General features: G+C 45.4%; 1 protein-coding gene across 2 annotated transcripts in view; it reads right to left on the bottom strand.

Annotated features, from left to right (window-relative positions):
* Nucleotides 1–531: 531 nt before the first annotated feature.
* GAB3 (GRB2 associated binding protein 3) overlaps nt 532–13,169 on the bottom strand; it is a 66,285-nt gene continuing 53,647 nt past the window's right edge. The window contains exons 5-10 of one of the 2 annotated variants that reach the window (XM_086756487.1): nt 11,482–11,534; nt 10,145–10,400; nt 9,359–9,440; nt 7,577–7,679; nt 6,244–6,357; nt 532–5,234 (exon numbers count right to left, since the gene is read on the bottom strand). In XM_086756487.1, the coding sequence (XP_086612613.1) occupies nt 5,118–5,234; nt 6,244–6,357; nt 7,577–7,679; nt 9,359–9,440; nt 10,145–10,400; nt 11,482–11,534 (725 nt within the window). In that variant the 3' untranslated portion in view covers nt 532–5,117. Of the gene's footprint in view, nt 5,235–6,243; nt 6,358–7,576; nt 7,680–9,358; nt 9,441–10,144; nt 10,401–11,481; nt 11,538–13,169 lie in introns of both variants that reach the window. The other variant, XM_086756486.1, reaches the window with a different exon arrangement.

The raw sequence follows: 13,169 nt of genomic DNA on the forward strand, positions 1-13,169 counted from the left end.
GCGCAGCGCTGCCTCGTGTCATCTTCAAAACCCCGAGATGCCTGCGTTGAAAAGATCCCGCGTCCCCAGCTCGCTACGTGTGGAAACGACATTAACAGCAACTACGCTGCTCAGCACAGAGCGATGAAAGGATCAGGTTAAATAACAACTAGTCTTTGTACCCACGCCCAGAGCATGTGCTGGACAAATTTCTGCTTCTGGCCTACGTCTTCGGTCAGAAAGCGCGGCCCCTTCCTCCCCCTTGGCCGAGGCTGGGGGGCTGCAACTTACCCAGGGCCCAGGAGGATGCAGGCACGAGCCCACGTTGCAGCTTCATCGTTCTTTGTTTCTGAAGTCACCTGCAAATAATCTTCCTGACACGCAGGTGTAGGAAATTTCTTTGCAAATTTCTTTGAATTTGCATCCAAATAATTTATATGAACGAGTCGCAGCCTAAGGAGAGATTGAAAAACCGGAAAAAGCATTAAATGAAAAATGTGGAAGTTTTCCCCATGAGCACCTTCACTTATCGCAATAATAAAAGATCACAGCTACATTTTATATTAATTTATTAGAAAAAAAAGATACACAGTTGAATGTGCAAATATATACAACAAACATTACAATGAAACATGAGGAAGGCGAGCCCTTCCCTCTATCAATGACTTACTCCTTCGTAACAGAGATGACTTTAATGCTTCCCCACAGATTTACAAATACAAAAAACCTATAATGCTTCATTTGCACAAGACAAAAGTTTCTTTTTATTTGAACAAAAAACATTCTGGCTTTCACATCGCAAAAGTCTGCTATTTTGGTGGCTTTTTTTTTTTTTTTTTTTTTTTTAAACCTGAGCAATTTTTGCGGAACAGAGGAACAAAGAAAAGGCATTGCCCTGTGCTTCGTTCTCATCACAGCATCTGATGGTCTTTGAATTACTAAACCACTGAGTCACTGCAAGTGAACGCAACTCCAAAATCTACATCTATGATGTAATTAGTGACAGGGAAGAGAGCGGGTGCTACCGTTGGCAAAAGTGAGCTGGGTGAAAACACCTGGCTCCAGTTAAATGGCTGTTGAGATTTCTCAGGTGAAGTGTTCCTTTCTGCCAGTAAGGAATTTAATGCTGCCTCCTGTAATAAAGCAATTAGAAATGGAAAATACAGCTTAGTTCAAAAAGCAAGCGAGTCTCGGATGCTGCTACGCCTTGCTCAGATGTGTGGTCATTGAAAGGCTGCAGAATGAGGCCATATTGAACCCGAACCCAGTAAAGACCTCGGGATGCGTGCAACTCCCAGTAAGAACTGAAATCCCGCTTGCTCCTGGAAGGATATCCAGATCGGACTGATTTCTTTATGATTCTTCAGGATGTATTTCAAGCAGGTGTTTGACGCAGGCTGTTTTTGCGCTCGGTGGCCGCAGACAATTTCAGTCAGGGACCCATCTCCCCTCTGATCCCCTCCCTCCCGTGCCGGCGTGCCGGCACACTCACCGGCCGTGCCCTCAGCTGGGGGAATCCAGCTTTCACTTGCTTGTTTTCCACATCGTCCTGCGATCAAGCTTCATCCGGCAACTCCACAGAGCGACATTTTTGATGAAGCAAAAACTGTCCTGCTCGTTTAGCGCTCCTCTCCATTTTAAAAGAGAAAGCCCAGCGGTGCTGGAGAAGGCACCACCAGTCCCGAGCCGGGCAGTGCCGGTTCCCCCAGGACAGAAACATTTCCTAAGGGACCACTGACCGCCCCACGCTCATCTGAGGTGCAGAGCCTCTCTCTCCATCAGCTCTCATGATACTTTTTAAAGAAATACATCCAAATAACAGCGCAACAGACCCACAGCGAAAAGAAGATGCTACCAAGAGTGCGCCCGGCTGACCCCGCAGCCAGCGCTAACCAGGGCCTCTCGCCTGAGCTACCGTTTCAGACATGACGCTGTGAAAAGCTGACTCGGTTTTCAGGCGCTTTCACAGGTTTTCTTTCCTCTTTGCCCAAGGGGTCAGTAGTTAAGAACAGACTTAATTAAACAGTGACGCCTTTTTGCTCTGTAACATCCCTCCTCTCCCACCAGTCAGCCCGACGGGTGCTGGCCCTGGGCTGCTGTGGCTCTGTACCCACCAAAATCCTTAATGATGGGGTGGCCACAGCAGATTTGGCCTTTGCCATCCTCCTACTCTTTACTCTCTTTGGAGTATTGTGGAATTTTACTAAAACAAAACAAAACAAACAAACAAAAAAAAAGCATTAGGGGAGGATTGCTCTGGTTTTAAAACTTTTTTTTTTTTTGTATTTTTTTAATTGCCCCTGTCTCGTGTGTTGTGCTTACACAAGAATGCATGTCACGGACCCTGGAGCAGCGGGTAAAAACAGACCTTAAATGAAAAACCTGAATAAACTCCCAAACTTAGCTTTTAGCTTAAAAGTGAAAGTTAGAAACCAGGCAGCAGTGTTTGATCAAGATAAGAGAGTGGTGGGGGCAAGCTGGGGACACTGGAAGTTGAAAGGGAACCATTCTGATCTAAGGACAGTCCCTGCCAAGCTATATGTTTATGTCCTTCTAGGGGAGAAAAAAAAAACAAAAACAAGAGAGCTCTTTCTTTTCTAAACTTCACAATGATCCCTTAGCCAGGTTTGTCAAAATTTACATATTTTTACAATAAACTAGAATAACAAGTCAGTTGTCTCCAATAACTTGGTGTTTTTCCACTTCAGAAGATTTTCTGACAGCGTGAAAAGGAACGCTCCAGTCAAACGTGAGCTGATTTGTATGCTGTTGCGATCCACATCGGAGGCTGCCACGCCATCGCTCTGCAATGTGGGATCTGCAGCAGTGTAGCATCATTTTACCTGCCATTTGTGGATGTTTTCTGTCCCCTACTGTAACAAAAATCTGTCTTAGCTGGACTTTTAACTCTTTCAATACTGCAGCATACACCAAAAGCTTTCAGTGTGATTCGTACACCTTGAAAGGAAGGTGATTCTTTGAGCAGAAAGGCAAAGGGCTCTCTGACCGTGGCCCTCCCTGCCTTGCCTCTCGCTAACAGCTCTGGAGGCGCAGATCTCCACCGCCTCTCCCCAAACCCACTTCCCCTGTAGCAATACCACACCCAGGGCACGGCTGCTCTGAGCTCTCCTAAATCAGTTTTAGGACAAAAAACAACTGGGTTTTAACAAGTGAAGTTTCACACCGGACGGACCAGATTTATACGGAAAAGTCTAAATTCTTCTCAGAACTTTTAGGAACTTTCATTTGAGAGCTTTGGTGGGGGGTGGAGGAGCACAGCAGGAGGAAATGGCAGGTCAGCTATCTGCAGTATAAACCCCAGCTTTCCAAGCAGCTCTCGTCTGGGACACTTTACGCCCACAGGCTTGGGAGCCCAGTTTGCCCCAGAGTCCACAGACGCTGGTGAACCTCGTTGTTCTCGCAGGGTGAGCGAGTAAGAGCCTGGTCGCCACGGATCCCCAGCTCTGTGTTTGCTCTAAAGAAGCAGCGAGACTTGCAAGCACTTCAGCTCTCTTGAGGTAGGAGAAAAAAGGTGTTTCTGTTAGCCACGCTGCCTCTCCCAGCACGACATGCGACTCAGCTGCGTCTCTCAGCCTCCCAGAGTGCCTGAATGGCCAAAGCAGAATGGGTGCATGGAGGACAGTAAGTAGGAGCCTTGAAATGCCAGTGGTTTCTGCAATGACATTTCTACCACCTCTGTTTGGTCAATCAGCATTTTTGGGATGTCAGATTACAGTAATACAACGTGGTAGCAACAGGCACGTGAAGGGAGGCCAGTGACTTGGCATCGTCAACGAGGAAATCTTCTGTAAGGGTCCTGGCTGTCCGTTCTTGCCGACAGGACCAGCCCTCTCATGGCTAGCAGGACTCACCTGCACGAGCAAAGCCTGCACGATCAAATCCAGCGTGGGTCACTCAGCGGTACTGCGTACTTCCGTGGTTCAAGTGGCTGTGTGCCACCTCAAAATAAAGATTGCAGCCAAGCTTTGAAAGTTAAATATGTTATAAACTATACGCATATGTGATCCTGAGATAGTGCCTGTAACAAGTCCCAAGGTAGATGAGCTTCCTGAACCCAGAGGTCCTCACGCCACGTAAGCGCATTGTTGTTTTATTTTGGCAGGCCTGCTAGCCTCTCTCGGAGCACGCTGCACTTCCTAATTCTCTTTTTTTATTTCGGGGTGGGTCTAGTGAAACAATCGGTTTGACGACTGCTACCAGCAATTCCAATGGCATTTCTTCTGCAGTTCAGATGAAAGCATTCTTGATCCTTTGCCAGTTCTCCCAAGACTTGCAGAAACAGGCTCACAGCTTCCCTTTCTATTTTTTGGCCAGCCGAGAGCTGTGTGCCTGCCGCCTCCTGCTAGAGGAGCAGCTGTGCTGTGCTATGCCGAAGACACTCCTCGAGACAGGGGAGAAAACATCGGTAGGAATCAGACAGAAAGGCGACAAGGATGAGCCACAATGGAGAGAAGACGCTTAATGCAATGGCTGTCATCCTGAGGGTCAAAGACCACGCGTTCCAGTCCCATCGGTACAAAGTCCTGTTTTGAGTTTCTGACAGCATTAGCTCAGAGTCAGACCTTTTAAACCCAGGGGAAAAATATTTTCCAAAATTCTCTTTGCTTAAGCACTATATATTCAAAAAGTTCTTTTTATTGTTTCAGTATTTTAGCCCTTAGTTGATTAGTCACCGATACCTGTCAGGTGCCCGCTGCCATGAAAGCGCTCTGAGCACCCGCAGTATTTGTAGGAATATCAAAAAACAGCTTTAGCAACTAGGAATTATGCAACAGGGGGAGAAGGCAGGACTAACTAGATTAATGCAACATGTAGTGGATTTGTTAACATTAAGTGTATGACTTGTTGCAGAATCATGCCAGAAAAATGGTACCATGTAGCTTACTGGTAAGGGCAGTAAAAAGGGTAATGCATCACTTTAATCATCAGTGAACCACTCATTCAACAGACTATTTCCAGCTGAAATCAAAGGTTTCCACTAAAAATGCCTCTCCTCTACAGACCGTAAGCATCTTGCAACTCTCTCTGCCTTTGAACTCCACTGTGATAGCTGCTTCATTAACACTGTGGTTCCAGTGCAAAAAAAAAAAATCCTCCAGATCCCAAATCTTCTTCCTTTAGACTTTTGATTGCCTCTCATCTGTCCATTCCTGCTTAGTGTTCTGTAAAGCTTGCGTTTTCTGTTCATCTACCTGGACATAGTCCACCCTCTGCTCCTCAGAGAGAAAAGGTTTCTGCGGGAGAGAGAGGAAAAAAACAAAGTATTAATTTTAGTGTTGAAAAGGGATGCTAGTGAAGCTTGGCTTGATTTTCTGTTTTCCCTTTCCCTTGTTCCTTGATTGCTTCACTTCACCTTGAAGCTCACAGTGACATCAGCTGACAAAAGCATTGCTTTACAGCCTGCTTTCGCTATAATTATCCATCTGGCACCCTGTCACTCAGCCCAGCACAGTGAGCGGGGGAAACGTGCTGTTCTGGCTATTTCCATGCAGATGATAATTCTCTTCTCATCCGAGTGATCCTGCTTGCAGGGATAACCTAACTGCATTTTAACTACAGGGAGGGTTTAAATAAGAAAGCTGAGGAGTCTTGAGTCTTTTGCATCCAGGAGTATTAGCTGATGGGGAAAATGATACACAGGACATAAAACGGCCCAAGCTGACAACAGTTCATTGCTTTGCGGTGGTACCTACTCACCGCCTGGGCAGGTTGTAAGCTCTTTGCAACAAAGAACGTATTTTCTCAGCATTGCTAAAGAAATTGAAATGCTTTTGGTGATGCAAGAATAAAGATGCGCGTTTTGCCATGTTATAAGAGATGGTACGGTTTTACCCCATGAATTTATCACAGGCTGTAAACTTGTTACTGCAAAGAGATTTTGGGGAAAACTAGCAGGAGAGGGTTTGTGGAGACCTGATGAAAATGAAAGAGCATGCAGAGATCCTGCTAGCACCAACAAACTGGCCAAAAGCCCTCATGGCTGCACATCCCAGCCCAGCCTCGTGCCCTTTACTGAGCTCCTGTTAACGGCATCCCTATGAGTCACGCTAAGGACACCTTGTCATCACCCTAACAGTGCTTTTATTATATTAATCTTGAGTTTGCCACAAAGGCAGTCAGCTGGAAACATGACTGGCTTCATCACGATACTTAGGGCACCTAGCAGAGTGTGACTCTCGGTCTCGTTTTCCTCCCAGCAGACAAAAAGACAGGAGGCTGTGGGGTTTTTCAGATGATTCATACCTTCTGTACAGGGGATGGGGAAGCAGAATTAAAATCCAATGCTAAGTAATCAAGGTTAGATTTCCTTGTCCACGGAAAAGCACCACTGTATGGAGATGTTGCCTGTCTGTGTTCCTGTCGGGAAAGAAGAGAAACTTTTAATGCTCTTAGAATATGATCCTAAAAGGAATCACCTGGCAGAACACGAGTGAGGAGGGTCAGCACCCACGTTATTTTCTATGCCAAGGGTGCCTTTGGTGACTAACCACAGGATAACACTGATTAATTGCAAGATGGCATAAAGAAACTGAGAGAGTCTTTTTCTCCTGGCAGTTACGGCAAAACAAGCACACTAGGCTGATTTTCATTCCATGTTATCAGGAAGGACTCGTGCCCAGCTTCTCAGCTCAAGCCCTTGGAAGGCTCAGATTTGCTGGGGTGCCCTCTTAACCATCGCTCTATGAATTTGAAGAAATGGCAATAACTCTGTTCAAATCTAGTGGCTGAAAATTAATCTCAGGAAAGTCACAGGTGACCACAAATGTATGGAAGGTTTTATTTGACTAGAAAAATCAAATGGGGAGTAGTTACAACTGGAATTGCCCTTCTGAGCAGGTTTTCATCTAGTAGAGGTAGGAGTTAAAATTTGAGACTATGGCTCATGGACATTGTGGTGAGTTTTGCAATATATTTCTATAGCCATTGCCATTGGGCTTTGGCTATGGAGCCCAGTCTGTAGACATTGGCTCAGATCAAAGCATCTGAGATCCATTTCCACCTAAAATTCAAAGGAAACTGAGATTCTGGGTTTTTGCAAGATATGGCTAAAGAGTGAATGAAGAAAAGGAAGCCACGAAGCCAGATGTTCTTCTTTCATGGGATGGGAAGTGGGGTTAGTGCCACCAGCCAAAGCAGAAGCAATAAGAGACTTTAATGGGAGTTCTGTTTCTGCACAATATTTGGTGTGTTTCTTTAGGAAGTGCACTAATGGCTCTCTGTCATTTCCTAGGAGATTTTGCAGGGCACACTTTTAAAAGGTGAAAAGATTTAATTTTCCTTTGCCTTAATGAGTTCTCATGTAAATATGGCTGATCCCTGTGATCTCTTGGAACTGCTCAGCAACATTCGTGGGCGAACAGCTGAGTTCTGCAGAGCAGAAGAAGGGCTTCCCTTATCTCTCCGTAAATTGGTCCCAGTGTCTTTGGTTTAAAACCGTTTCATCATTTTTTTTAGAAACAGAAGGCAAAGGACAAACCTCCTCAACATTTTTTCTTAGAAAACAAACTTCTGCATTCTCCATCAATGTGACAGAGCAGAATAAAGCAAAGGATGGCTGTGTGAAAATGAAGATTACCATATGAATGTAACTTTCTTCCTCTTCTCCGGAAACTGAATTGGCAAATATTCTTGCTGAATTAATACCGTCTCTTTCTGGTGAGATAAAGCTCATTCGATTGCTATGAAGAAAAACACAGGAGAGGTTAAGGAAGCATCTTACAGATGCTCTGAAATGAAGCCAAAGCCTGACACAGTCCATATGGTGAATAAACTCACACTAATGCTGCAGCCTTTATGGAGAGGATGTCCAAACCCACTCCTTAGTTCTAGAAAAAGTGTGCTATATTGCCATGAGTGGTTTTGTTGATTTTTTTTTTTCCTGGGATTTATGAATGTTTGCCATCTCTGCTATGACAGAAAGCATAAAACATTGGAGCAATTCTCCAACAGGGGACACAGAGACAGACATCATTTGTCTGGGTGATATGTGCCGACGGGGCGGGCAGTTAGTTGTGTGGGTATCCACATTTTGGAGATGGATGAGAATTAATCAGCTACTGGACGCGCATGCAGAGGAACTTGTCTGGCTGTGCTATCTGTGCTGTGGAGCTGGCTGCCACTCAGCCCTTGTACAAGGATATCTCTTCCACTAACATAACTGTCAGGGGTATATCGTGAGTAAATTATTGCAGGCTAGCACAACAGGGTTAGTTATTTGGAAATTAGACAGCCACTTTGTGCAGCATGAACAATATAATTCCTTTTGCTTTATTAGTTCTGGGCATTCTTCTTTTTTAGTTTTGTTAATGTAAAACATGCAAACTCCCTCTGAGCTTGTTATCCTTCAGGACTCTGCACTGTGTCATCACTAATTAACCACAGCTCTCTGGCAGGGATGCTTGGGAGGCAGGCTACTGGGTTTCCCTAACAGGCAGCACGTGGCAGGCAGCACCGAAGGGCTTCACCAGCTTTGGACTGTACAGCTGAGAGAGGGGTCTGCAGCTGAGAAACTGCCCATCTCCTGTCCCTTTTGCCCTCCAAATGACTACCTGAGCTGGGGGAGTGGAAATGTCCTGTCTGGCACTCATGCTAGTGAAAACCTACATTTTCTGGAGTATCCAGGGTATGTACAGGAGGTTTTTTTTTATAATTCCAGGCTTTTGCATGCACATTTCAGCACAGCTGACTCTCCTGTCAGCCTTTCCTCGTAACACAGAGATCCCCCCAGCCAGCAAGCTGCAGTCCTCTCTTGCTCATAACTTCCCTGAAGATGAGTCTTTCACTACCCTTGAAGCCAAATAGTATCACCTATTCCCACTACCCGGGCTTTGGGATTTACCCCGGTAAATTTGTTTTACCCCACAACTAATTTCCAGTAACACAAGGTCACACCAACAGATCAAGTCTGAATTGCTGTGGCAGTGCAGAAGTCTACGCCTAGGCTACGAGCCAGGCAGATCTTTTTCTTATCTGGTTCTCCTTTGCTATATTAATTTTCAGGAACAAAAATGGCTCTATCACTTTAAAAAAAAAATAATTAAGGCATGCGAAGATTTTAGCCATCGCAGCAGCCACACTCAGAGTGCAGACCAGCTCCAGTCTTTTCAAAAGAAACCTTCAAAACAGCCTGAGCATCACTGCACGATGCTGAACGCACTGGAGCTGCCTGTCATGAAAGGGAGCCTTGCTTTTGAGAGACAGCAAAAGCCTGGGGGATGCTGGAAGGAGCCCTGGGGAATTTTTGTTTGTGGACTTTGCCAGGAAACTGTTTCTTGTGGGATGTGATAAGTTATTTTTAACTCTGTTCCACAATGTTAATGCTTGAAAGATTGGAACGGCAGGTTCCTTGTTGACTTACTAAGGCACAGTCCACATCCTGGTCACGGCAGCATGCTCCCGGATTGTGGAGAGGTTCCTCAGGTCCAGAGGAGGTGGCCGTGCTGCAAGTAGATACAAAAGGAACTACATTTCCAATAGCAGAGCTAATGAAAAGTACTGACTTTAGAAAAATGCAGTTTTATATTAACAGCAAGAAACTAACAGAGTATGTCACAGAACGTAACTGCTATAGCCAAGACAAATCAGTAACAAATGACCACTTCAGTCAGCGTCGGAAAGCAAAGTCCCTCATTTGCCCTAAAATAACAGACTAAATACAATGGGCATAAGGAGAGCAAACTCCCCATAGATCCATGTGGTTGCCTCAAATCTGTTCTGCATGTGCTGCCTTGAAGAGGAGAAGTCAGTTCAGCCTACAGGTCAAAACAGCTTTGGGCCTCTCTTCTAAATGGTCCTACACATGGACATCAAGATCATTCCTCTTACCAGTCAATGTATATTTTCCACTCCGTTCTCAAAACCCTCTAAGTAAGGACCTAAACTTGCTTTGCTTCCTGACAACAGTCTAAATTCCTGTCCCCACTGCACAGTAGCATTTCCTGAACCAATTTCTGAGTAGCCCTGTGGCTCTGCAGCCCAAAGAGCTTTAACATAGGCTAGGTTTAGGCAATTTCTCCACTGCAAAGCTGTCCCCAGTATATAACCTGGAAGTGCAACCCACATTTTGGAGATGCCATGAAAAGCAGGAGTAGTCCCCACTATCATGACTCCCTGGCTGCCAATTGCACTTTAGGTCTGGGCTTACATTTCCTACGAGGCTTGAGGTCTCGGTTCACCGGAGGGGGCTCCAGGTCCGAGGGAAGCTCAGGTAACGGGCTGGTGAGTTTTTCAGTGCTGACGACAGGGAAGGTAAACGTGGCTGAGGCGGGGCTCATGGGGATGTAGCCGTCGGGTGAACAGTCGGAGCTGGGCGCAGAGGGAGAGGTGCTGGGGCGCATGGGCACGTAGCTGTCCTCCGTGCTCTCTGCTGCAGTTGAGTAGAGTGGGGAGAACCGACAGGGCTTCAGAAGCAAAGAAGGAAAAGAAAGAAACAGGTCAATAAATGAATAGCTGTGCTCAGTGCTGTGAGATGGCAACAGATCTGAGCCGACCCCCAGGCCAGGAAAGTCCTGACATGACCTTTCTGAGAGGTGCGAGCTAGAAAGACATGAGACAAATGCATGAATTCAGATGAACACTCCAGCTTTGGAGAAGTCCACTTCTGAGCTTTGCAAGTCACTGCTGGAAACTAGGGCTGAACTTACTGGTGACTTAAGTAGGCTAAATCCTCCAACTTGAGTGAGGCTGCGCTTGCCTCTCCCAGCAGTAATTCTGACCTATAAAATGAAGGAGGCTCCTTCATACAAAAAAAACATCTGAAAGGAGAACATCTGATTAGCTAGATTTTTGCAAATATGGAAGCTGAGAGAGCAGACTCACAGACCTACAAGTTGCTTCTGATAGCTGAGAATAAACACTAGAAATTCATTTCATGCAAGTTAATGCTGGCTGAGTGGTGAGAGGGATTGATTACAAACCTTGCAAGCTTTCAAAGGGGAGAAAAACGTAAGGTGCCCATCACCAGAGCTTACATACAAGCAGGACAGGCTCTCCTACACAGAAGAGAGTACTCAGCACCAGGCAGAAGACTGGCTATGTGATGTGTGATGGTGCTACATATAACCATGTCTGCCAGAGGCAGAGACTTTCCTGTCCTAAAGAGGAGATATCCCTCAGGACCGTGAAATGATAGACTTTAGACCCTTTTTTTTCCAAGAGATAAGCAGTTTTCTCAGGTGCTCTTGGCCAACAGTGTAATTCTCAAGCCTACTGGTATCCTTTTTCACAACAGACCTAGCTTCATCTGCCTTAAAAACAGGGTGCTCAGTGTCGTGGCCTCCCCCTCCCTCCTCTCTCAAAGGCTTCCTGTGGCCATGAAGAAGGAGCACAGAATTTGCCCAAAACCAAGTGCTTCTTCCCTTTTTTTTTTATTTTTCTGCTGAGCATAGGAGAGGAAAGATTGAATATCCGGATGTGAAATGATTCACTTTCTGAAGTTTGTCATGTGCCAGTGTTTTAAATTTGTGCAAGCAGAGTACTTACCAAATTCAAGCTAAGCCTCTTATCCCGACTTCTTAAGGAACTGCCTTCCATGTCTGCTGCAAGGAAAAAAAGTGATTAAAAATGTGATAAGGCAGTGCAACCTGACAGAGATAATTCTGGAGTAAAGCATATGGCTCTAAAATAATTAGTGCTTTACAAAGATTCCATAACTCCTAGTATTTTTCCTAAATCCAATGACACTTAAGACCAGAACCACCTCAGTAGCGTTTCAAAAGCAATTACATCTATTTTAAATATGATGAAATCAAGGAACATGCTCGTGTATAATCCAGCTGTAATTTATGCTTCCTGTAACACAAGCGATTGGGGAGAAAGACTGGTGTGGTGTGGAGAGCGAGCCACCAAGGAAAAACTTAAACCCAGCTCCTGCTCTAGTCCCGCTCTGTTTTCCCATCTGTCAAACTGGGGAGATTATATGAAACGGGACTGCAGGGAATATTAATTCATTATTGTTGGGAAAGTTATTTAGGAGCCTCGTATGTAAGGTGCCAGGGAAGCACATGTTATTGTACAGAGGGTGCACAGAGGAACTTAATGGTAGGAGAGAAATTCCTTTGTCACCCAGAAATGCTGATGTGGTGCAAGTGGCTCGAGCTGATGGGGAACAAACAGCCAGAGAAAAGGTCATCAGTCAGTGTCCCCTTGTGCGGGCTGATCTTGTCTTGCTGTAGATCAATTTTAGTTTTGAAGCAGAAGACGGGACCACTGAAATCCATCATTCAGTGCAGAGATCAGCAGTGGGAGATGCTGACAACTACCAGACTTTTCTGGCAAATTATTTTCAGTGCAGAAAATGGCTTTTCTGTAGGAATGCCTTAAAACCCTGCAATCATGTTAATCCAGTCCCTGCTCTTATGGTGGAGATGTCAATAGTGCGCTGCAACTGGGGGCCTTTGTGATGGTATCAGCAAAAAAGGCAAAAGTGCTGAACAAGAACAAAGCAATACTGTCAGTGCGGGTATATATTCAGATAGACACAGTCACTGTCCTGGGACAGCTACATTTATTTACTATTTTGGCAAAAAGACATTCAGGCACAACACTCCGGCAGATGCCAGGATACAGGGGCCTTACGCGCGTACAGCTCGTTCCCCGTCACGGCACTGCAACCAGCATACGCTGCCTTCGCACTGGGTTAATTACATCTGCTCAGCTTTTACAGGTTGCCAAGGGGAAAAAAATGAGGTAAATAACTCGAGTGGGCTCACTCTGGGGGCTGGTGAGGAACAGCTGCTTTCGCCCCGTTCCTTTTTCTGATTTTTCTTGTTAAACACATTTTAATTCAGAGCTTAACCTTCAAATAGTTTCAGCTGCGCTTAGGGTAAGGAAAAAATAGCAGCACTTATCAATTCATTGCTGCCCCCTGTCAGGCAGAGATAACCTTGCAGCACGGTAGCAGAACATGACATTTGGCCACTTAATCCTCTTAAAAACATTTTGGCGTAAGTTGGGCTGGAGGAACATTAACTGTCTGAAGCGCACTGGTGGCATTAGTGCAAAAGCAAGAGGAGCACCCTTCAGGGAGCAACCAAATGTAACTGGTAATGAAGAATACCAATTCCACTGATGGGTGTTTCTCCAGAAACCTTCCAAGAATTGTTTGTATACTGATAAACAGGATGGACAGAGGTCTCCTTGCCTTAGCTTCTGAGCTTTAAGAGCAAGAT

This window comes from Chlamydotis macqueenii, chromosome 11, assembly GCF_036417535.1.
Source record: "Chlamydotis macqueenii isolate bChlMac1 chromosome 11, bChlMac1.mat, whole genome shotgun sequence".
Taxonomy (NCBI): Eukaryota; Metazoa; Chordata; class Aves; order Otidiformes; family Otididae; genus Chlamydotis; species Chlamydotis macqueenii.